General features: G+C 40.2%; 1 protein-coding gene and 1 non-coding gene across 5 annotated transcripts in view; both read right to left on the reverse strand.

Moving 5' to 3' along the window:
• RC3H2 (ring finger and CCCH-type domains 2) overlaps positions 1-25,430 on the reverse strand; it is a 59,051-nt gene that overhangs the window by 14,291 nt on the left and 19,330 nt on the right. For all 4 annotated transcript variants that reach the window (XM_010382473.2, XM_010382472.2, XM_030919492.1 and 1 more), the window contains 6 exons: positions 20,991-21,166; positions 18,062-18,262; positions 17,464-17,596; positions 17,225-17,343; positions 14,612-14,724; positions 5,025-5,333 (listed from right to left, as the gene is read on the reverse strand). In XM_010382473.2, the coding sequence (XP_010380775.2) occupies positions 5,025-5,333; positions 14,612-14,724; positions 17,225-17,343; positions 17,464-17,596; positions 18,062-18,262; positions 20,991-21,166 (1,051 nt within the window). The remainder of the gene's footprint in view (positions 1-5,024; positions 5,334-14,611; positions 14,725-17,224; positions 17,344-17,463; positions 17,597-18,061; positions 18,263-20,990; positions 21,167-25,430) is intronic.
• Positions 17,683-17,793, reverse strand: LOC115894092. The gene has a single exon (XR_004054137.1). It is a non-coding gene; the product is annotated as a small nucleolar RNA SNORD90 (small nucleolar RNA).

The raw sequence follows: 25,430 nt of genomic DNA on the forward strand, positions 1-25,430 counted from the left end.
CACAATCACAATAACAGTTTACTGCAGCCTTGACCTCCGAGGCTTAAGCAATCCTCCCACCTCAGCCTCCCAAGCAGATGCGACTACAAGTGCATGCCACCACACTCTGCTAAGTTTTAATTTTTTTGTAGAGATGGGGTCTAGATTTGTTGTTCAGGAGGGTCTCAAACTTCTAGGCTCAGGCAATTCTCCCACCTCGGCCTCACAAAGTGCTGGGATTACAGGCATGAGCCACCATGCCCGGCCATTACTCATTCTTTAAGCAAACATTTTTCTCTACTGAAGGTTAAAAAAAAGAAAATTCTGTTCAACAAGTTCTCAACCAAAATAATATAGTCCATTAGTAGAACTTTTTGGGACAAAGAAAACAGACATGGTAAGAGAGGGTATTTTCTATGAGGAGTTAAATTAGCTGAACTATAAACTCCTTGAGGAAAGGCCACTTTTGTTTATTTTGATAACTCCTATATCCCCAGCACCTAAAACAGTTCCTGGAACAGAGTAGGCACTTGGTAAATATTTGTCAGACAAATAAAACAGTTCCTGGCATGCAGTAGGTACTCAGTAAACACCTGCTGGGTGAATGAAATGGTAACTCATTAAATTGAGGCAAAACACACCAACCTTTTACTATTATTTTTTTTAACACAAAAGAATTTTCTTGGTTGAGTCACTAAGTAATCAGCTCGAAAGGATGTTACGGCTTTCTTAACTCCTTTTAAGAAGTCGAATTTTGGACGGGCACGGTGGCTCACGCCTGTAATTCCAGCACTCTGGGAGGCCGAGGCGGGCGGATCAACTGAGGTTGGGAATTCGTGAGCAGCCTGACCAACACGGAGACACCCCGTCTCTAATAAAAACACTAAACTAGCCTGGTGTGGTGGTGCATGCCTGTAATCCCAGCTACTTAGGAGGCAGAGGCAGGAGAATCGCTTGAACCCAGGAGGTGGAGGTTGTGGTGAGCCGAGATCGCGCCATTGCATTCCAGCCCAGGCAACAAGAGTGAAACTTCGTCACAAAAAAAAAAAAAAAAAAAAAAAAAAAAAAGTCAAATTTTGACAGAGCTTTAGATATGTGATGACTGCAGAACACGATCGTGTTAATTATGCAGGAACTCAATACACTGCATCTCAACCAGATTAGAGGGTTTTTTCTCAAATTAGAACAATCATTTTAAAGGTAGGGTACAGGCCGGGCGCGGTGGCTCACGCCTGTAATCCCAGCACTTTGGGAGGCCAAGAAGGGCGCATTACGAGGTCAGGAGATGGAGACCATCCTGGCTAACACGGTGAAACCCCGTCTCTACTAAAAATACATAAAAAAAAATTAGCCGGGCATGGTGGCGGGTGCCTGTAGTCCCAGCTACACGGGAGGCTAAGGCAGGAGAATGGTGTGAACCTGGGAAGTGGAGCTTGCAGTGAGTGGAGATTGCGCCACTGCACTCCAGCCTGGGCGACAGAGCAAAAAAAAAAAAGTAGGGTATAAAGAAAAAGGTACATGGGCTGCCTTTAAGTTTATCACAGATTAGTCTAGGAGATGTTTACTTCTATGTGTAACTGTGTATTAAAATGTAAAAAATAACTAAGGAACTGTGGGTAATAATAGTAGGTACAAATATAAGGGTTTAGAGTATAAAGATACTTTAGGGCTGTGCTTATTCTTTACATAAGTAAAAGAGAGACAAGGAAAATGATTAGGATTTCCTTGAAACAATAATAATTAATATTTATAAAGTGGTTATTTCAGTCTATTCCAGGCACTATGCTTTACATAGATTATCTGGTCCCTCCATGTCAAAATATTATATACCTAAAATGTGGATTAGTACTTTGAAATGATAAACTCATAGACTTTTGTTGATAAACAAAAAGGCAACAAGATCCATGATAAGGTCAACATTTATCGCCTCATGAAATCATGCAAGCTATCTCAAAAATTGGAACGTATGGGAAAAGCTAATCTTCAGTTACATCCTAGTGAGAATCAGATCACTACCCTAGATGACTTTCAGGATTCTAGCCTCTCCACCATGGCAGCTTCTCTCATATCTTATTGATTTTGCCTGTGCTGTCTTCTCCATTCACAAGGCCCTTCCTTCCTTGCTATCCATACTTTTGGAAATAGCTCAGGTATCATCACTTCACCTCTAAGAAACCATCCACAATACCTCTCATAGAATTATAATTTTTCCTGTGTTCAATAACAACTGGAACAATTGTGTTCCAAAAAAAATTTAGATTTATTTTTTGAAAGTCTTTACCAGCTGGGTGCAATGACTCATGCCTCTAATCCCAGCCTTTTGGGAGGCCAAGGCAGGCGGATTACTTGCAGTCATGAGTTCTAGACCAGTCTGGCCAACATGGCGAAACCCGGTCTCTACTAAAAATACAAAAATTAGCCGGGCATGGTGGCGGGTGCCTGTAATCCCAGCTACTTGGGATGCTGAGGCAGAAGAATCGCTTGAACCTGGCAGGTGGAGGTTGCAGTGAGCCGAGATTGCACCACTGCACTCCACCTGGGTGACAGAGCGACTCCATCTCAAAAAAAAAAAAAAAAAAAAAAAAAAAAGTTTTTACCCTAGTCTATCTTGTTAAAAAACTGAGATATAATTCATTCTTTTAGAATGTTCAATTCAGTAATTTTTAGCATATTCACAAGGTTGTCCAATTATCACCACTATCTAATTCAGGAACATTTTCATCATCCCCAAAAGAAACCTATACACATTAGCATTCACTCCCCATTCCTGCCCCAGCCCTAAACCCCTAGAAACCATTAATCTACTTCCTATCTCTATGAATTTGTCTATTCTGGACATTTAACATAAATGGAGCCATATAAATATGTGATCTTTTGTATCCGGCTTCTTTCATTTAGCACAATGTTTTAAAGGTTCATCCATATCGTAGCACATAATAGTACTTCATTCCTTTTTTATGGCCGAATAATATTCCATTGTACGGATAGAAAACAGTTTTACAACATTACCTTGCCAAAACTCTTCGAAAGCTTATTTCCTAAACATGTATACATAAGGTCTCCATAATCTGGCGCCAACCTATGTAATCTTATTTTATACCAGTCCCTAACATAAGCCTTCAGATCTAAAAGGCCGGTCTCCTCAATATTCCATATAATTACAGACAGATTTAATCCATGTTATGTTGTTCTTTTTTTCTGTAATTCCTCCTATTTCTCCCAGCAATATAACATTTTCCTGTCCTTTAATCCAGCTTCAGTATTGTTTCATATGTGTAAATGCTAGTATTACATAAATCCACAACTATATCATAAATCACTTAAAAGCAAAGGTACCTTATGTTTCATGTGCCAAAAACAGAGCTCCAAGATTGAGCGCATAAATAACATTTGTTAACTAGACAATGTTCTCGAATATATCTTTTCTAAAATCTTGCCCAGGGAAGATTGTAAAAGTCCTTTTTTTTTGAGACGGAGTTTTGCTCTTGTTGCCCAGGCTGGAGCACAATGGTGTGATCTCGGCTCACTGCAACCTCTGCCTCCCGGGTTCAAGCCATTCTCCTGCCTCAGCCTTCCCAGGTAGCTGGGATTACAGGCATGCGCCACCACGTCCGGCTAATTTTGTATTTTTAGTAGAGAAGGGGTTTCTCCATGTTGGTCAGGCTGGTCTTGAACTCCCAACCTCAGGTGATCCGCCCACCAAGGCCTCCCAAAGTGTTGGGATTACAGGCCTGAGCCACCATGCCCTGCCTGTAAAAGTCCCTTAATAAACAATTTCTCCCATCATGTGGTGACTGCAGAAGTAGCAAATGTTACTGCTTATCTATCCATCATTGATTGCTATGTGCCTAGCAAAATGCTTTTTTTCTAGCAGGCATATAACAGATACTGATAGACTATTTATAGGCAGCAAAATCTGAACATAAACATAATTGATATTTTACTAAATCTTACTCAAGATTTTAGAGTTGGAAATAACTTTTCAGATCATCTGAAAATTTAAAAACTTTTTTCTAAAGGCACCAAAACCTTTTGACAAATGAAATCTTATGCTGACACTCAGTAACAATTAACGGTGATAATAATAATAAAGCAAATATTTACTGAGCGCTTACTATATGGCAGGCATTGTTCAAGGCATACTAAAGAATTCACTTAATCCTCACAACCAATATAGGAAGTTGACACCATTATAATTCTAGTTTTATGAATGAGTAAGCTAAGGTAGACAATCAGATTAAGTAGCTGGCCTAAGATCAAACAGCTGGGAAACCATGAGCCAGAACTTGAGCCCCGAGATTGTGGTTCCAAAGAGTCCCCCCCTTTTTTTTTTGAGATGGAGTCTCACTCTGTCACCCAGGCTGGAGTGCAGAGGTGTGATCTTGGCTCACTGCAAGCTCTGCCTCCCAGGTTCACACCATTCTCCTGCCTCAGCCTCCTGAGTAGCTGGGACTACAGGTGCCCGCCATCATGTCCGGCCAATTACTTTGTACTTTTAGTAGAGATAGTGTTTCATCGTGTTAGTCAGGATGGTCTCGATCTCCTGACCTCATGATCCACACACCTCAGCCTCCCAAAGTGCTGGGATTACAGGCGTGAGCCACCGCGCCCGGCCAAGAGTCCCCTCTTAAGTGCTACACTTCATTACAGAGTATACAGTGAAAGTGCTCTGACTGAAACAGAGCTAGAGGCTCAGCATTTTACCTGCTTAGGTTTCTGTTTAGTTCTTTTCTAGCATCTTTATGGAATCAACACTATAGTTCAAGAAAATAAGGTGTAAAAAAAAAAAATTCTGGTCCAGTCTCTTTGGGAGAGTTGAGGAAAACAAAACTCAGAGTTAAAGTCACTTTCCAAGTTCACAGGGCTATTCAGTTGCAGAGCCAAAGTAGAACTCAAATTTTTTAGTATTTAGTGTTTCTTCTACATCAGGAAATATTCTGTGTAAAAATTCTGATTAACTGGTATTCATCAGGAGAAATGAAAACACTCAGGCATTTCTAAAAAGGAAAAAGAATTTCTAGTAATCATTTTTACCTAATACCTACTTTTCAGTTACAGAATCTGCAGAGGGCCCAGCAGCATTCTGACCATTAGTGCCAACTTTTCCCACTTTCTTCACGGTCTCCAGAGCTCTTAAGGTACTGTCAGTACTACGTGAGATTAGCTGGGAAACACTGTTTTCTGCATTTGAAATTCCGTTTGTACTTGGAACAATTTTCCCTGTTGTTTCAGTACTTCCTATGACAGAAATGACATTTCCGGCTGTGGTTGTGACAGTGTTGTTTACACCAACTTTATTTAGAAGAGGAAACGTTCTTACAGTGGCATTGATCTTTTTGTTCCTTAATCGATACCTGTTTCAAAAACAATCAACAGATTGGTGAATATTTCACTAAATCTTACTCAAGAAAAAAAATGGCAATGGGCAATGGGAAAAGATTGAAAAAGGAGGAAACAGTTTTGACAAGTTTCTTCAGCTAAATAATCAAATACAGTCTGTATCAAATTCTACTGCAACGGATGCCACATGAAAATATATATGCCATTCACGTATGTATATAATATACATGTAATTAATATAGCAAGCCGAGTATACATGTAATCTTTTTTTCCCCCTCATGCCACTTTGTCCAAGCATGTATTAAAAAGAACCTTTTGAGGGAGTGGAAAGCAATCATTTGAAAATCTTGTATAACTAGAATATAAGGTATGTTATGTAAAAATGACAGAAACTGGCAACGAACTTGGTTGAGAACACAGAGTAAAGAGAAAAGGTATGCAAGAGCTGAAGCCATTCTCTGTTGTTACCAAACTGTAAAAGGATTATATAATTTTAAAAAATAATTTTAAAAACTCATTCTTAAACATTACACAAAAATAGAAATTCTTTATTACATTTTTCAGATTAGTTTATACCTAAAGTTAAAAACATTTCTATTAGAGATTTTTCTGATACTAAGTTTTGAGTTTAAGGTGATCATTAGATATAATACTCTAATACACAAAAGGACTGGCAATTTGATTTTGGATTCCATTTAAGAAAATGTGTTTCCACTTATATACCAAAATTTCATTATAATGTAATCCTTAACAATGCTCCCTAACATGTGTGTGTGTGTGTGTGTGTATATATATATATATATATATTTTATTTTGAGATGAAGTTCCACTCTTGTCACCCAGGTTAGAGTGCAATGGTGCAATCTCGGCTCACTGCAACCTCCGCCTCCTGGGTTCAAGCGATTCTCCTGTCTCAGCCTCCCAGCCTCCCAAGTAGCTGGGATTACAGGCGCCTGCCACCATGCCTGGTTAACTTCTGTATTTTTAGTAGAGATGGGATTTTGCCATGTTGGCCAGGCTGGTCTCGAAATCCTGACCTCAGGTGATCTGCCCACTTCTGCCTCCCAAAGTGCTGGGATTACAGGTGTGAGCCACCACGCCTTGCCCCTCCGACATTTTTAAAGTGGTGAAAAATTAAGTTCATGAACAGAAAGAAGGCTATACATATTTGGGGTCATAATTATATATGCCTAATCTGTTATTAATACTATATATAAACATATGGCAATTAAATATAAACAGTGTTAGTAATAAGCAATGCCTTCACAATAGTTTCCCTTTTAGTCCTATACCAAATAGCTTCATTATTCAATCCTTCTCTTCTCCTTCTCTTTAACATGTAAACATTGGCAGAGGAACATGATGCTCAATAAGAGACAAGTGCTCCTAGATTAGACTGGCTAAAAGTGAAGTAACAGAACATAAAAAAAACAGGTGATAGCCAGTTTACACAACCTTTTTTTTTTTTTTTTTTTTTTTTGAGACGGAGTTTAGCTCTTGTCACCCAGGCTGGAGTACAATGGCATGATCTCAGCTCACTGCAACCTCTGCTTCCTGGGTTCAAGCAATTCTCCTGTGTCAGCCTCCAGAGTAGCTGTCATTACGGGCACATGCCTACCATCACACCTGGCTAATTTTTGTATTTTTAGTAGAGATGGGGTTTCATCATGTTGGCCAAGCTGTTCTCGAACTCCTGACCTCAAGTGATCTGCCCGCTTTGGCCTCCCAAAGTGCTGGAATTACAGGCATGAGCCACCGTGTCCAGCCAACATCATCTTACAGGTAAGAGGAAAAGCAGTAATTACTTCTTTCAAGAAGGAAGGGCATGAGCAGACCTATATTTCAGGAAGGCAATCTGGTGGTCTGGAGGGGCCCAAAGATCCCTATGCCTTCCTTCACATGCTCTCTGAAACCTACTCTCATTATTCTTTTCCTCAGAGTTCTTATACAAAATATTGTGTCTCCTTGCTTTCCATCCTCAAAAAACAAAACTTGGCTGGGCATGGTGGCTCACACCTGTAATCCTAGCACTTTGGGAGACTGAGGCGAGTGGATTACCTGAGGTCAGGAGTTTGAGACCAGCCTGGCCAACATGGTGAAACCCTGTCTCTACTAAAAATACAAAAATTAGCCAGACATGGTGGCACAAACCTGTAATCCCAGCTACTCGGGAGGCTGAGGCAGAAGAATTGCTTGAGCCTGGGAGACAGAGGTTGCAGTGAGCCAAGATCGTGCCACTGCACTCCAGCCTGGTCAACAGAGCAAGACTGTCTCCAACAACAACAACAACAAAAAAACAGAGATAATCCACAAGGTTGCTCTAGAAAGCAAAAAATAAAGTTTTGACTATTAACCTCTCAAAAGAGAGTCAGGAGAAATAAAATCTTAACCAAGTGAGTGAGGTAAAGTAAGTGACAAGTAGTGATATACATTGGATTCTTAGTATTAGGGCAGCTAAAGGCTGTCTTTTTAGAGACAGGGTCTCACTATGCTGCCTAGACTGCCTTAAATCCTAAATTCAAGTGATCCTCCCAGCTCTGACTCCAGAGTAGCTGGGACTACAGATGTGCACCACCATGCCTAACTCTCCCTATTCTTTTTAAATCCCTTCTTACCCATCTTAGAATCCACTATCTACCATTAATTCCTCCCTTGTAAATAATTTTTAACTCCCTTGATCCACTCCCTCTGCATAACTCACTTGGTAAAAGCTCAATCCAATTCTTTACTTATTTTGTGCCTGCTCCCAACCAGCTAAATGTTGGAGAAAAATCGTGCAATCATAATCCCTTCAAAATTATAAATAAGCAATTCATTAATACCCTTCTTTACTAAGTTCATTTTCCCATCTCCAACAGCCTTTTCCCCTCTACTTTCAACCACCCCTCCTACAGCTAGATGATACCGTCTCCCACTTAACCATGAAAACAGATGAAAGCAGAGGAGAATTACTTATCTTTCCACTACTAATTTCAGTAACCTTCCTGCACCTGTAGCCACATTCCTCTTAAAGATAAGGGGCAATGAGTTCCTGTTCCTGACTAAAGCCAGTGTCACCACCTGTGGCCTAGGTCTCAAGTCCATCTGCCTCCCTCTAAGACTTCACTTAGGTAATTATCTTTTTTTCTCTTGGACACCTTCTTCGACTATCTGTTCAAATGTTGTATCTTCTAAGAGTCTTTCTTAGACTATCCTATTTAAGAGATCTCCCCTTTCTCAATCATTCTTTTCCTCCTTTGTGTGTTTTTTTATACTGCCTGTCATTACAAGATATGCTATATTTACTTATTTCATGTCTGTCTTCTTACTACAACGTAAGCCCCCAGAGGACAAGAATTTTGCCTTTCTTGCATCTATCTTTAGCACATAATACACTGCCTCATAACATCCTAAGTGCCCAATTATTGTTATTTTAAAGGTAGGGTCTCCATAACCCAGGCAGGAGTGAGTCACCATACCCAGACAATTTTTTTTTTTTTTTGGTAGTAGAGACAAGGTCTTGCTATGTTGCCCGGGCTGGTCACAAACTCCTGAGCTCAAGTGATCTTCTTGCCTCAGCCTTTCAAAGTGTTGGAATTACAGGCATGAGCCACCTCACCCAGCCCCCAGTTATTATTTGTTGCATGAATATAGAGTAAGCTTCAAACTTCATATGGCCAAGAGAACCACTGATTTTCTGCCCTGATGCATTTCCCATTTCAGTAAAAAAGACCACTCAGTTATGCAGGTTCCATACCTTGGGGTCATCCTTGATTCCCCTCTTTTCTTTATAGTCCACATTCAATTGGTCCATGTTGTCAGCTCTACTTCCAAAATATATCCTAAGTATGACTACTTTTCATCATTTCCATTGCTATAGTCCTACCCGAGCTACCAAACTACCACCTGTGGACCACTGTGGAAGTTTAACTTGTGTCCATCCATGCAGACACCAGAGTGATATGTCTAAGACAAAATAAAAATCTCATTCCATTTAAAAAAAAACTCTGAAATGACTTCCTATTGCAACCAGAATAAAATCCAAATTGTTTGCCACGGCCAAAATTGCTTATTTACATGTTTACTATTCCTCTTTTTCCATTAGAAACATCTTGAATAGTACCTAGTATATAATAATCTTTTATAACTTTTTGTGTTTTTTGAGACAAAGTCTCACTCTGTCATCCAGGTTGGAGTGCAGTGGTGCAACCTCGGCTCACTGCAACCTCTACCTCCCAGGTTCACACGATTCTCGTGCCTCAGCCTTCCCAGTAGCTGGGATTACAGGCGTGCACCACCATGCCTGGCTAATTTTTGTACTTTTAGTAGAGACAGGGTTTCCCCCATGCTGGCCAGGCTAGTCTCAAACTTCTGACCTCCAGTGATCCACCAGCCTTGGCCTCCCGAAGTGCTGGGATTACAGGCATGAGCCACCACTCCTGGTCACTATTTGTTGAGTTGGTTGATCCCTTGCTTTTGACACTCTTCAGAATGTAGCAATTCTTAGGATCATAACCCCAACATTCTAGTTCAAAAACATATCCACATATTTACATAATATTTATTCTACATATTTTATGTTTACATATAATAAATACATATTTTAAAAAGGGATTATTGGGCATGCACATTTTGTTTCGTTAGAGGGGTGTATAATAGAGAAAGAAAGTATAGATAAAATTAATGTATTTAAGTTGAACAAACATTTGCTGAGTTTCTGGTGTTATGTGAACCAAAACAAACAGCCTATCCTCGAAAAGCTCAGAGTGGGGTAGCAACATGTATTTTTTAAACTGAAAGGACAGTCACATCACCTACTTCTCTAATCCTTTGTATTATCCCTGTTTGTTTAAACAGCAACAGAGTGTGTGAAGCTGGCTGGAAATAAGAACTGTATATTATTTGCTCCTCCACATAAAGATACTAAGTTTATGTATCAGGTATTTTCTAGATGCAGGAAATATAAAGATGAATAACCTTTGCCAGGCGCCATGGCTTATGCCTGTAATCCTAGCACTTTGGGAGGCTGAGGTGGGCAGATTGTTTGAGCTCAGGAGTTCGAGACCAGCCTGGGCAATATGGTGAATCTCCATCTCTACAAAAAATACAAAAAAAATTTAGCCAGACATGGTGGCCTGTGTCTGTGGTCCTAGCTACTCGAGAGGTTGAGGTGGGACAATCACCTGAGACAGGGAGCCAGAGGTTGCAGTGAGCCACTGCACTACAGAGTGAGGTCCTGTCTCCAAAAAAAAAAGATTAATAACCCATGAGATAAATGAAGTCCAGTGAAAACACACATGTAAAAAAACAATTATAAATTTATTTATTTATTTATTTATTTTTTTGAGACAGAATCTTGCTCTGTCGTCCACGCCGCAGTGCAATGGCGCGATCTCGGCTCACTGCAACCTCTGCTTCCCTGGTTCAAGCCATTCTCCTGCCTCAGTCTCCTGAGTAGCTGGGATTACAGGTGTGTGCCACCACACCCAGCTAATCATACCATAATTTTTAAACTACTATGTATGTAGTGCTATGGCAGCACGGTGAAGGATGCAATTAATGCTGCCTAGGGAAGTCTGAGGGAAGGTAATATCTGAGTATGATTAGAAATAGCTCTCCAGATAAAAAAGAGAGAGAAAATAATACAATGTGGAGTAAACAATATAGACAAGTGAGAAGAAGAGTAAAAAAAATTTATATAGTAATCAACAGTGATTGATTGAATATACCTTAAAAACCAAGCATACAAACGGCAGAGTAGGGTTAGAGTATAAAATCAGGATGAGATTCTGTGATGTACTGAAGAACTAATTAAGAAATTAAAGGGCCGGGCGCGGTGGCTCAAGCCTGTAATCCCAGCACTTTGGGAGGCCGAGACGGGCGGATCACGAGGTCAGGAGATCGAGACCATCCTGGCTAACACGGTGAAACCCCGTCTCTACTAAAAAGACAAAAAACTAGCCGGGCGAGGTGGCGGCGCCTGTAGTCCCAGCTATTCGGGAGGCTGAGGCAGGAGAATGGCGTGAACCCGGGAGGCGGAGCTTGCAGTGAGCTGAGATCTGGCCACTGCACTCCAGTCTGGGTGACAGAGTGAGACTCCGTCTCAAAAAAAAAAAAAAAAAAAAAAGAATTTAAAGAAGACACACATATTTTAAAAAGAAAATAGTGGAAGTGGAAAAGACAGGTTGAGACATAGGAATAGGAAGATACTGGATAAAAAGTCATGGAAGCAGTAAAACAAACTGGATTACCATGTGAAACACTAAAAATGTGACCAATAATTTTGCTATTATTATTATTTTTGAATGAGTGATATTTTATACATTTATTCTATTATTTTTATTTATTTATATTTTTGAGACAGAGTCTTGCTCTGTTGCCTGGGTTGGAATACAGTGGTATAATCTCAATTCATGGCAGTCTTGACCTCCCAGGTTCAAGTGATCCTCCCACCTCAGCCTCCTGAGTAGCTTAAGATGACAGGCGCATGCCACTACGCTCAGCCAATTTTGTTTATTTTTTTGTAGAGGCGAGGTCTCACTATGTTGCCCAGGCTGGACTCAAACTCCTCGACTTAAGGTATCCACCTGCCTTTGCCTCCCAAAGTGCTGGGAAAACAGGTGTGAGCCACCACACCCAGCTTGGCTATTATTATTTTTACTACTACTATTATAAGTCTGGCAAAAGATAATAAAGTTCTGAACTAGGTACTGCAGATGAAGAATGTGAAGTCTGTTTGAAGGTATGAGAGAGAAGAAAATGGATTTTCAGCATGGGCACTAATTGAGGGTGGAATGGCAATGAAACCAGTTTTTTCTCTGACTTTTTTAGTCTAACTGCTCCCCAGCAAAGTATTCTCAAAAGCTCCCCCCTTTTAGCTAAAAAGCTCTATTTCAGGTATGGACAAGCTGAACATATTTCCTAGAGTCTCCCAAATTATCTTGATGGGAAATTCTGTATATGGAACTAGTTCGACTGGGTGCAAACAGCATCTTTTTTCCTTAGGACTCCTGTATCCTCTCTCTAGGCCCTTCAAGTGGGGGAAAAAACTGAGAAAAGAAGCATGTTTCTGCTCTTTTCACTGCATACACACTTATCTTCTATCACACTGCTGCTGCTTGTAGAGCTCATTATGTACAGTGCCCATGCTAACCACTGAAGAAAGGAGACAACAATAAAGACATAGACCATGGGGGTTACACCTATGGAAGGTAGATAAACATTTAATAAACAGATCATGGGCCATAGTTTCTGTAAAGTATTTTTATAAATAAAGTTTACAGCCATGCCCAATTTATGCATTGTCTGTGGCTGTTTTTTGCTACAATGGCACTGCTGAATGGTTGTAACAGATTCTGTGGCCCACAAAGCCAAAAATGTTTGCTATCTGGACTTCATAAAGAAGTTTGTCAAGCTCTAAAGCAGGCCATTAATTAATTTTATGTGATAGTGTGAGAAAGAGGAAGCTGGTTAGTATGAAGTGTTGGGGCAACTACCCTGAAAAAGTGAAGGATGAGCTGAACAAAGGAAAGGTCTCAAAGGCAAGGCTGGGAGTAACAGCATTATGTAAAAGACCTGAGGTGGGAAAGAGCACAGTGCATACCATGAACTGAGAGAAGGTCAGTGTGGCTTGAGTACAATTAGTGTTGTGTAATGAGATCAGAAAGGCAGGCACAGATTAGATGATGGAGGGTCTTGGAGGCCACAACACCCATTTTATATCTTAATCTACAGGACAATGAGAGCCTATCAAAGGCTTAGGTGAAGAAGGGTGGTTATGAGTAAATCTGTGCTTTTAAAATATTTCTGTTTTGAGGGAAATAATGGGAGAAGGGGTGGACAGCAAGAGATTTAAGACTAGTTAGAAGGCAACAAGGGATCGAGAAAAGGGGATGACAGCTTGGATCACAAGAAAGGAAGGAAAAAGAAAGAATTGAGAAATATATAGAAAGATGAATTGGCAGAATTTTTTGACTGATTAAGCAGAAAAAGCTGAAGGAAGGACAGCTGACAAAAATGATTATTATAACATAGCATATATAACAGTCTGGATGGCTAAACAGGGTACATGAGGTGAGTACAATGGAAGGCAGGAGGAGGAGATACGGGAGGAGAAAATTAGCTCAGTTTGTTTAAAGTATCCAAAAACAAAATGAATATGTCCACTAAGAGTTGATAAGACAGGGCCGGGCACGGTGGCTCACGCCTGTAATCCTTGCACTTTGGGAGGCCATGGCAGGCAGATCACTTGAGGTCAGGAGTTTGAGACCCACCTGGCCAACATGCTGAAACCCTGTCTCTACTAAAAATACAAAACCTGGCCGGGCGTGGTGGTGGGCGCCTGTGGTTCCAGCTACTCGGGAGGCCGAGGCAGAAGTATCACTTGAACAGGGGAGGCAGAGGTTGCAATGAGCCAAGATCATGCCACTGCACTCCCCTTGGTGACAGAGCAAGATTCCATCTCAAAAAAAAAAAAAAGTTGATACACTGGCCAGCAGAAGTAGAAAGGCTGGGATGAATTTTTTGGTGAGGTCTCAATAATGAAAGTTTTGGTTAAAAAACAAAACAACAAAAATTGGATAATAGTATTAAACCTTATATACATTAAATTTTATGTCTCGGTTAAATGGACATAGAAAAAGAGGTTACCCACAGGAGAAGAGAAAGAATACACAGGGAAAAAGAATGTTAAAAAGACCAAAAGTCATAAAAAAGATATATATCTGCTTTACCATTTTGCCTGAGACTTTGCTGCTAGGTTTAACTGAATCTGAGTAAATAAGACTGCAAGTATTTTCATTCTCCACAGGTGCTCAGTAGAAATATGGATTCCAGCTATAAAATGGTCTCAAAATATGACCACTGAGTGAGGGTCTAAACACACGTATGTTAATCTTGTACCCAGATCTTACATGTTTTGTTTTGTTTTGAGGTGAGTCTTGCTGTGTCCCTCAGGCTGGAGTGCAGTGGTGTGAACACACTTACTGCAGCCTTGACCTCTGGGGTTCAAGCAATTCTTCCACCTCAGCCTTTTGAGCAGCTGGGACCACAACTGTGGGCCACACAGCTAATTTTTAAATTTTTCTGTAGAGACGCGGGTCTCCTTATCTTGCCCAGGCTGGTCTCAAACTCCTGAGCACAAGCAATCCTCCTGCCTCAGCCCCTCAAAGTGCTGGGAATACAGGCATGAGCTATGGTGCCCAGCCCCCTTAACTTGCATTTTTGAAAGTCATCACAAACTTCAGGACTGTATATAACACTCCCATAAAAATCAAAAATTAAACCCATATAAAAGAGAATTCTCGACACTTACTTTTCAAGCTCTTCCTGAGAATGGGCAAATGTACAATTTGTTCCTCGTGGACAACCCCCTTGCTGTCGCAGATCTCGGCACATGCTAGTCTTGTATTTGCTGTTTGGCTGAGGCTACAAAAATGGAACACATTCAATAAGTGGCAAAGTGAAGATTCCATTTGTAATTCACTCTAGGAAGTTCAGAACTTTATAATTACACCTTTAATTCTTTTTCACATTAGGTAGGTAATTCTTGTGCTGAAACAACTAATATTCCATTGTTTCCTGTTGTGAGTTATGTGACATAACCCTGAGTTGGCACTTTAGATATTCCTTCTGAAGATTATTCAAAACTAGCTCAAATGTTATTATGTCCATTTATTCATTAGTTAACAGAATGCCCAGAAAAATATTTTTTCATCAATTTATTGCTGTCTTAAAATTCTGCTACCAAAATCAAACAATTTTAAAAAGCATTTAAAAAAGCCGAAAGCTTTGTCTACTTAAACTTTCTCAGAAAAGGTAGAATACAATTCCCCAAGAAGTGAAAAATTACCAATTCACTTGTCAACTTGAGGGTACAACTCTCAGGCTTAAACTATTTGAGTTCACACAATGCTGGCAGAATATTAAAATTTCACTATGACTTCTACAATTTGCATCAAAATCTAAGATATTCTTATTCTTATAAGCCTAAAATGAAAACATTTGCTTTTCAGTCAACATTTAAAGTTATAATGTCTCCTAAGAATGAGGAAAGAAGAGTACAAAGTGTGGGTTTGATCCCAGCTCTAACTGACAGCACAATCTTTTTTATTTTTTATTTTTATTTTTGAGACAGAGTCTTGCTCTGCTGCCCAGGCTGGAGTGCAGTGGCGCCATCTCAGCTCACTACAAGCTCCACTTCCCAGGTTCACGCCATTCTCCCTGCCTCAGCCCCCAAGGAGCTGGGACTACAGGCGCCTGCCACCACGCCTGGGTAATTTTTTGTATTTGTAGTAGAGATGGGGTTTCACTGTGTTAGCCAGGATGGTCTCCATCTCCTGACTTCATGATCTGCCCGCCTTGACCTCTCAAAGTGCTGGGATTATAGGCATGAGACACTGCACCCACCCCCTGACAGCACAATCTTATATTATTTAACCTCTTTGGGTTTCAGCTTGGACATAGCAACTACATTGCAGGTGACTGTCAGGATAAGAAATAATAGACGTAAAACATTGAATGTAGTGAATGGCTCATAATAACTTAATAAACAGAAGTTATTAGTATAAAGGATTATATCTTAACTTTTTATTTTATTTTATATTTTTGGAGACAAGAGTCACTCTATCGCCCAGGCTGGAGTGCAGTGGCGCTATCTCGGCTCACTGTAGCCTCCATCTCCCAGGTTCAAGCGATTCTCCTGACTCAGCCTTCTGAGTAGCTGTGATTACAGGTGTCCACCACCATGCCTGGCTAATTTTTGTATTTTTTTTTTTTTTTTAGTAGAGACGGGGTTTCACCATGTTGGCCAGGCTGGTCTCGAACTTCTGGCCTCAAGTGATCTGCTCACCTCGACCTCCCAAAGTGCTGGGATTACAGGCATGAGTCACTGTGTCTGGCCAGGATTATATCTCAATTTCTAAAGTACATTGAAAATTACCTTGAAAATTCAAATTTCAGCTGGGCACGGTGGCTCACACCTGTAATCCCAGCACTTTGGGAGGCCGAGGTGGGCAGATCACCTGAAGTCAGGAGTTTGAGACCAGCCTGGCCAATATGGTAAAACCCTATCTCGGGCGGGCGCGGTGGCTCAAGCCTGTAATCCCAGCACTTTGGGAGGCCGAGACGGGCGGATCACGAGGTCAGGAGTTTGAGACCATCCTGGCTAACACGGTGAAACCCCATCTCTACTGAAAAATACAAAAAAGCTAGCCAGGCGAGATGGTGGGCGCCTGTAGTCCCAGCTACTCGGGAGGCTGAGGCAGGAGAATGGCGTAAACCCGGGAGGCGGAGCTTGCAGTGAGCTGAGATCCAGCCACTGCACTCCAGCCCGGGTGACAGAGCAAGACTCTGTCTCAAAAAAAAAAAAAAAAAAAAAAACCCTATCTCTACAAAAAATACAAAAATTAGCAGGGCATGGTGGCGCTTGCCTGTAATCCCAGCTACTTGGGAGGCTGAGGCAGGAGAATTACTTGAACTCAGGAGGCAGAGGTTGCAGTGAGCTGAGATAGCATCACTGCACTCCAGCCTGGGCAACAGAGTGAGGCTTTGTCTCAAAAAAAAAAAAAGAAAAGAAAAAAGAAAATTCAAATTCCATAAATTTACACATATAGAAATTCAACAGAGAAAAAAAGTGACAATTTCCCACAGTAGAAAAGAATTAGACAAAAAGTTTGGAATCAATTATCTACGTTTGGTCAAAAAAATTCTGTAAGGAAGTATACTCACACCTAAGATACCCTCTAAACTCTTGCTGTGCTATAAAATGTTACCAAGTACACTAAAAACTGGGTTTCTCCCAAAAGAACAGAGATGATAAAAACGTGAGTCACATACTGAGTCCAATTAACAAAACAGCTTGTTAAGATGTTCAGGATGAAACTGAGTTAGAGATAATAGCAGTCAGAAATGTAATAAATATACTTACCTGAGGGGTCTCATGGCCTTTTCTACTATAATTTTGTATGAAGTCCACAAGGCCATGAACTACTGTTTTAACAGCTACCATTGCATTTTCTAGCTGATCCCAAGTTGGTGAAACAGCATCTAAAATAAGCCACCAAGGGCATGGGGGTTGGGGGGAGAAGAATGTTAGCAGTAATTCTCTTGTATTATTCACCTCGAAAGTAGAAAAACATATAAACAACTGAGCATGTTCCCACATACCTGGATTAGGGTCTATGTTTGCAAGAAGCTCTAAATGAGGTCTCAGTCTATTTAAGTTAGCTGGGTCACCTGTTCGTTGCAAAACAATTGTCAATTCCTGGACACTCTTTGCAAATGACTCTGGAGACTGTAGCTAACAAACAGAAATGAGAATGCTTTTTACTTTGGTTCTTATGACACATTTATATTCAAATACTTTCAATTTTCAACACATTTAATAGGTTTTCAAGTGTCTTCAGATTCCACAGTAGGACTATCAGTGATGAATTAAATTTTCACCTCAGAATCTGCCCTATGAAATTCATCATTAGACACTTAGAAAACTTATAAGCTGTATTAACTCTCTGAGGTCAGAATATAGATAAGCTTGAAACTTTGTAAGCCTCACTGCTTTTACGCTAGTATCATGTATTTGTTTCCCTGTTGCATCCCTTTATTTTGCAAGTAAAAAAATAAAAAGAAAATAAGGATAATTTATGAGTCTAACATTTAAAAACACAGGAATCTCCAACTGTTTGTGTACAGACTCTTTAGAATATCCTATTACTCTTCAACGTAACAGCAATGGTAGAACATCAGCATCTCTAATTTCACAAACCTTATCAATGATAGACTGCATGTGTGATTTATGAGCCAAATCACCATACAAAAGAGAGGACCACTGTTCAGGTGAAATACGGAGTCCTGCTTCCATAGCAATATGAACAATTTGGGCATCATGTTCCCTGCGTAACGCTTCATAACTCCGAAATTCTTCCTTCAGTTGCATTAAGGAAGAGTCTTCGTCTCTTTTGGTAACCTAAGAAATAGAAAAGAGAAAAAGAAACTCATCAGAATTGGTCTGTGCTTTCTCCCTTCAACTGATTCGTTTATTTTTTTTTTCACGGAGGCTGGGGGATACTTACATATCAGACACAACACAAATAAAGTACAAAGATAAGATAATGTCCTGACCACAAATTCTTTCTGGAACAAAATAGAACTTACGTAACTAAATACATAATCCCTGCCTTCAATGATTTCAGCCACTGGTAAGAAAGAGAAACCTTGTAATCCCAGCACTTTGGGAGGCCGAGACAGGCGGATGACGAGGTCAGGAGATCGAGACCATCTTGGCTAACACGGTGAAACCCCGTCTCTACTAAAAATACAAAAACTAGCCGGGCGAGGTGGCGGGCGCCTGTAGTCCCAGCTACTCGGGAGGCTGAGGCAGGAGAATGGCGTAAACCCGGGAGGCGGAGCTTGCAGTGAGCTGAGATCTGGCCACTGCACTCCAGTCCGGGCGACAGAGTGAGATTCCGCCTCAAAAAAAAAAAAAAAAAAAAGAAAGAAAGAGAAACTTGTAAGTGGAAAATTACAGTAAAAGTGCTATTATAAGGCTTGATGGCAACAAAGAGGAAAAGGAATTAAATTAGCGAGAAGAAAGGGATTTCAGAAAAGGCTTCTCCCAGCTGAAAGCTACATGAATTGATTTGTGCACAATAAATATGAGTTTCCTGAGCAAAGAAAGGTGAGGAGGCCGGGGGTGGTGGCTCATGCCTGTAATCCCAGCACTTTGGGAGGCCGAGGTGGGCGGATCACTTGAAGTCAGGAGTTTGAGACCAGCCTGGCGAATGTGATGAAACCCCATCTCAAATAAAAATACAAAAATTAGTCGGGCGTGGTGGTGGCAGGCACCTGTAATCCCACCTACTCGGGAGGCAGAGGTTGCAGTGAGCTAAGATAGCACCATAGCCCTCTAGCCTGAGGGACAGAGTGAGACTCTGTCTCAAAAAAGAAAAAAAAAAAAAGAAAAAAAAGAAGGGGGAGAAATAGAATTTTTAAAAGAGCACCAAGTGGTGAAATAGAAACATGAAAAAGCAGAGCACATAGGGTTAAGGTATGATACAGGCTAGAGAAGAATAATAGAGGGCATTATATACTACGGTAGGAAATTTGGATATTATCATGAAGGGAATGTGAACCCACTGACTTTTTTTTGCAGGGGTGGGGATGGGGAGGACAGGGGATGGGGAGGATAGGGTCTCACTTTGTCACCCAGGTTGAAGTGCAGTGGCATCATCTAGGCTCGCTGTAGCCTTGACTTTCTGGGCTCAAGCAATCTTCTTGCTTTGGCCTCCCAAAGTGCTGGGATTACAGGTATAAACCACTGTACAGGGCTGATTTAGGATTTTTAAGCAGAGAAGTGACATGATTAGATTTATGTTTTAAAAAACATCACTTTGGTAACAGGAGAGGATAAAGATAGACAAGCAAGGAATCCAGCTAATAGGTATGCATATATTAGCACTACCACATGATAATTAAGAAATTTTCTTGGGAGGCTGAGGCAGGAGGATGGCCTGCGCTCAGGAGTTCAAGGCTGCAGTGAATTATGATGGCGCCACTGCACTCCAGCCTAAGCAACAGAGCGAAAGTCTGTCACTTAAAAGAAGAAATTTCCTGCTACCCCAGAAATTATCATCAGGGTGTATAGCTTTAATCTCTACTTAAGTAATAAAAACTATATATTAAAAAGTTACAGAGTTTTACAGGGCCTAGTGAGGTTGTGTGTGGAACCAGAGATTTATTTCAATAGTTGCCCTAAGAGCATGAAACTAAACACTATGACTATGAGGCAGATAGTGTCCAAGTCTCATTAGTGGAGTTAAATGAATTAATTCCAACACATTTCTATTACCAATTACCTGTTATCTCAAACTAAGGGGTCTGCCAAGAAAACAGTTTTCTGTCTGTACTATTTTCACTCTTGGGAGCTATAAAACCAACAAAATAACCTAAATAAGCTTTGGTTTCAAATTTAAATGTTTTACTTTCATAGAAGCCAACAGGCCTTTCTACTTCCAAGTACACGAGACATTCTCAAGACCCAGGCAGCAACCTACATTCTTGGATCACAAAAACACTTTAAGGATTCAGCTTGCTTTCAGTATCTGTTACTACCTGCTAGCCTATTAGACAATGAAACTACATTTTAAAATATATTGGGGTTCTTCCCTACCCTTTCCACTAAACAAAAAACAACATCTAAAAGCAGAGTGGACCAATCTCCTCAACCTTCCATTTCCTTGTTGTATCTGAGATAACATGTAGGCCATTTTCAGATTAAAGGTATTCATCTAATCACTACAGAGAATGAGATAACAAAAATAATAATGGGTTACAAAGTTTATATACTCCTTATGAAGTTTTCAATATAGTTCCTGATTTCCTTTTAAGATACTAAATGCAAAGAAATTAGGCTTCTGCAGTCCACTTTTACTTGATAAGAGTCAAGTTTACCAAATGATTTCCTTATGTTCTTTCTGTTACTGACATCTTCACATATATACTCTTATTTTGCCAACAGATAGTAACAGGTACTACCAAAAGGTGGTACCGCAGATGCAATCAATGCAGAAGGAAAGTGTCCTCTCAACTCTTGTAAGCATTCTGCATTGCTAGGGCCTCTAGACTGGGTAACACGAATTTCAGGAAGTATCTGTCTCACAAATAGGCATGTCTTTACATAGATATTTAGTGCTTACCTTAAAACAAGAAGCTCGATACAGTAGTTGCACAACATGACCAATACTTGTTTTTGATGCCTGAGGAAATCTTGGTTCTAGTCTCTGCACAACAAAAAGTACCAGAACTTTCCTTGAGAGGGCAGAACCATCTTCCAATGCCAGTAATACTAGCTTCAAGGCCTCTTCTTGCATAGCTAAAAATATTAAAGGAACTTGAGTTCATGACAAATGAGGAACCCAGCAGACCATGTGTGTCACAGACATCTTTGGGTATTAGAGTTTATAGTGGCCCATTACCCATAATCTATATTTAATCAGCACAAAGAGGACATCACACATACATAGTTTATTTAAAAGGTAATCAAGCAATATAAAACATACTTTCCATAAATAAAACATTCTTCCACTAAATACCAATCAGAACACAAGTTAACAGAACTTAAAGTATCTTCTGTATTTAACAGTCAATTAGATGATGATAAGGTTAAGGTAAAAAAAAGTCATTTATAAAACACATAGCTGGGTGTGGTGGTTCACGCCTATAAATCCCACCACTTTGAGAGGCCAAGGCAGGAAGACTGTTTGAGCCCAGGAGTTTGAGACCAGCTTGGGTAATATAGGGAGACCCTGTCTCTACAAAAAATGTTAAGTATTAAAAAAAATTAGCCAGGCATGGTGGCATGCGCCTGTGGTTCCAGCTCTTGAGAGGTGAAGTGGAGGATCACTTGAGCCCAGGAGGTTAAAGCTGTAGTGAGCTGTGATCACGTCACTGCACTCCAGCCTGGGTAACAGAGACGGATCCCATCTCAAATAAATATATAAAAATTAAATACACAGTACTACTCTGACAATGATATGCAAAGGACCCACAGCAGACTTATAATAAATGGTATTGTTTTCATGCATGAGACTGTTACTTTGCCTGTTAGAACTATTTTGCATATAATTTAAAAAATATTAGCCTCTGAATGCAAAACCCAAAGAAGGTATTAATTTCATTTATGTTGCTTTATAGCTAGGAATATATAGTATAATCTGAAGTTAATCATTAGAGAAAATCAGATTTCTAAATTAAGAAATATTCTGAGGCTGGGCACGCTGGCTCATGCTTGTAATCCCAGGACTTTGGGAGGCCGAGGCGGGCAGATCACCTGAGGTCAGGAGTTCGAGACCATCCTGGCCAACATAATGAAACCCTATCTCTACTAAAAATACAAAAATTAGTTGGGCATGGTAGTGTGCATCTGTACTCCCAGCTACTCAGGAGGCTGAGGCAGGAGAATCCCTTGAACCCAGGAGGCGGAGGTTGCAGTGAGCCAAGATTGCACCACTGCACTACAGCCTGGGGACATAGCTAAAGTCCATCTCAAAAAAAAAAAAAAAAAAAAAGAAATATTCTGTAAAATAAATAGCCTGTATTCTTCAAGAATATGTGTCATGAAAGTTCCAGAACAAAGACGACAAAAAGGCCGGGCGCGGTGGCTCAAGCCTGTAATCCCAGCACTTTGGGAGGCCGAGACGGGCGGATCATGAGGTCAGGAGTTTGAGACCATCCTGGCTAACACAGTGAAACCCCGTCTCTACTAAAAATACAAAAAACTAGCCGGGCAAGGTGGTGGGCGCCTGTAGTCCCAGCTACTCGGGAGGCTGAGGCAGGAGAATGGCGTAAACCCGGGAGGCGGAGCTTGCAGTGAGCTGAGATCCGGCCACTGCACTCCAGCCCGGGCGACAGAGCAAGACTCCGTCTCAAAAAAAAAAAAAAAAAGACAAAAAAGAGACATGACTAGAACATACAGAAACTGATCTTGAACTGGATCTTACACTTGAAGGAAATAAATACTATAAAAAAATTTTTGGAATAGTTGACAAAACTGGAATATGAACTACAAATTGTATATAGTACTGTACTGTATCATTAATTTTTAAAAATTTAATGAATGTAATAGTTACATAAGAGAGTATCCTTGTTTTCAGGAAACACACTGAAGTATTAAAGGAAAGGAGCATAAAATAAGCAACCTACTCTCAAATGGTTCAGAAGAGAGGGAAAAAATAACAAATATGGCAAAATATTAGAAACTGCTGAATGTTGGTAAAGAATATACAAAAAATTCTCTGCATTATTCTTGCAACTTTTCCACAAATACGAAGTTATTTCAAAATTACAAATTACAAATACATGGTTATCAATCAAAATAATACAGCTTAAGAGCTGAAAGATTATCTGGATTCAAAATACAAACCCTTTTTCTAAGTGAGGCTATTGAGGTCCAGAGAAGTTAAGTGTTTAAGCCAAGGTAACATATCTAGTTACCAACAAAATTGGAACTATAATGGCAAAAACCACAATTACTTTTGCACCAATCTAATAGAACGAAGGACTTTAAAAAAATTTTTAATTTTGTCTTTTTTTTTCTTTCTTTTTTTCACCTCCCAGTGTTTCTCTGCTAGCAAGGACTTCTTTTAAAAACTGAGATAAAATTAACCATTTTAACTGCACAATTCAGTGCTATCTACTATCTTCACAATGTTGTACAACCATCAACTCTGTCTAATTTAAGACATTTTCATCACCCCAAAGGAAGCTCATTGCCATTAAGCAGTCACTGTTCATACACTCTATACACAGCCCCTGGCAACAGTAGGCTGTCTGGTTTCTTTCATTTAATGTGGGTTTTTTTTTTCTTTTTTTTTTTTTTTTTGAGACAAAGTCTCGCTCTGTCACCTAGGCTGGAGTGCAGTGGCACAATCTTGGCTCACTGCAACCTCCGCCTTCTGGGTTCAAATGATTCTTGTGCCTCAGCCTCCCGAATAGCCTGGGATGACAGATGTGCACCACCATGCCCAGCTAATTTTTTTGTATTTTCAGTAGAGACAGAGTTTTGCCATGTTGGCCAGGCTGGTCTCAAACTCCTGACCTCAACTTATCCACCTGACTCAGCCTCCCAAAGTGCTGGGATTACAGGTGTGAGCCACCGCACCGGACCTAATGTAGTATTTTTTTTTTTTTTTTTTTTTTTTTTGAGACGGGGTCTCGCTCTGTCGCCCAGGCTGGAGTGCAGTGGCCGGATCTCAGCTCACTGCAAGCTCCACCTCCCGGGTCCACGCCATTCTCCTGCCTCAGCCTCCCGAGTAGCTGGGACTACAGGTGCCGCCATCTCGCCCGGCTAATTTTTTTTGTATTTTTTAAGTGGAGACGGGGTTTCACTGTGTTAGCCAGGATGGTCTCGACCTCCTGACCTTGTGATCCGCCCTAATGTAGTATTTTTGAAGCTCATCCACATGCAGCATATATAATGCATTTATTCCTTTTATGGCTGAGGAATAGCCTATTTATGGACATAATACATTTTGTTAATCCATTTATCACTTGATGGACATTTGGATTGTTTCCATCTTTTGACTATTGTGAATAATGCTGCAATAAACACATGTATACAAGTATTAGTTTGAATATCTGTTTTCTATTCTTTTGGGTATACATCTAGGAATAAAACTGCTGGGTCATATGGTAATTGTTTAACTTTTTAAGGAACTGACAAATTATTTTCCAAAGCAGCACACCATTTTACATGCCCACATTCTCCACATTCTCATCAACATTTGTTATGTTCCATTTTTAAAAATTATGGCTACTCCCAGCATTTTGGGAGGCCGAGATGGGAGGATCACTTGAGGCCAGGAGTTCTGAAGTTACAGTGGGCTAAAACCGTGCCACTGCACTCCAACCTGAGCAATGGTGCAAGACCCTGTCTCTAAAAAAATGAAATAAAATAATGGCCAAGTGGGTATAAACAAGTATGTCACTGTGATTTTGATTTGCATCTCCCTAATAACTAAATACACTCAGGATTTTTTCATGTGCTTGTTAGCCATCGTGTCTCTTCTTTGGAGAAATGTCTATTCAAGTTATTTACCCACTTTTAAATTAGGCTGTCTTTTTGTTTCTGAGCTGTAGAAAAAAGATCTGACACCTAGTCTAGTGCTTCTTTAAAAGTAAGCATCAGAAACATCTAAAGGTAACATTCTTTAATTCTGTATAAAAGTAGATTTTTGAAGTATTTTAAAAATTTGTATAATGGAAAATTTTAAACATACATAAAAGCAGAGATAACATGCACCCATAACACGGCTTTTGCCAGTCAGGTTTCATCTACTTCTTGCTCATTTTTGTAGTTTACTTTGGCTGGAGTATCTAAAAGTCCCAGACAATATATTACTTCATCCTTAAGTACTTCAGTATGTAATTCTAACAGATAAGACTTAAAAAATTGTTTTAATATAACACCACTATCACACCTAACAAAAGTAATATATTTTCTTTCTTTTTTGAGACAGGGTCTTGTTCTGTCATCCAGGCTGGAATGCAGTGGCATAATTGCACTCACTGCAACTTCCACCTCCTGAGCTCAAATGATCCTCCTGACCACAGGCATGTGCCACCACACCGGACTCATT

This window comes from Rhinopithecus roxellana, chromosome 16, assembly GCF_007565055.1.
Source record: "Rhinopithecus roxellana isolate Shanxi Qingling chromosome 16, ASM756505v1, whole genome shotgun sequence".
Taxonomy (NCBI): domain Eukaryota; kingdom Metazoa; phylum Chordata; class Mammalia; order Primates; family Cercopithecidae; genus Rhinopithecus; species Rhinopithecus roxellana.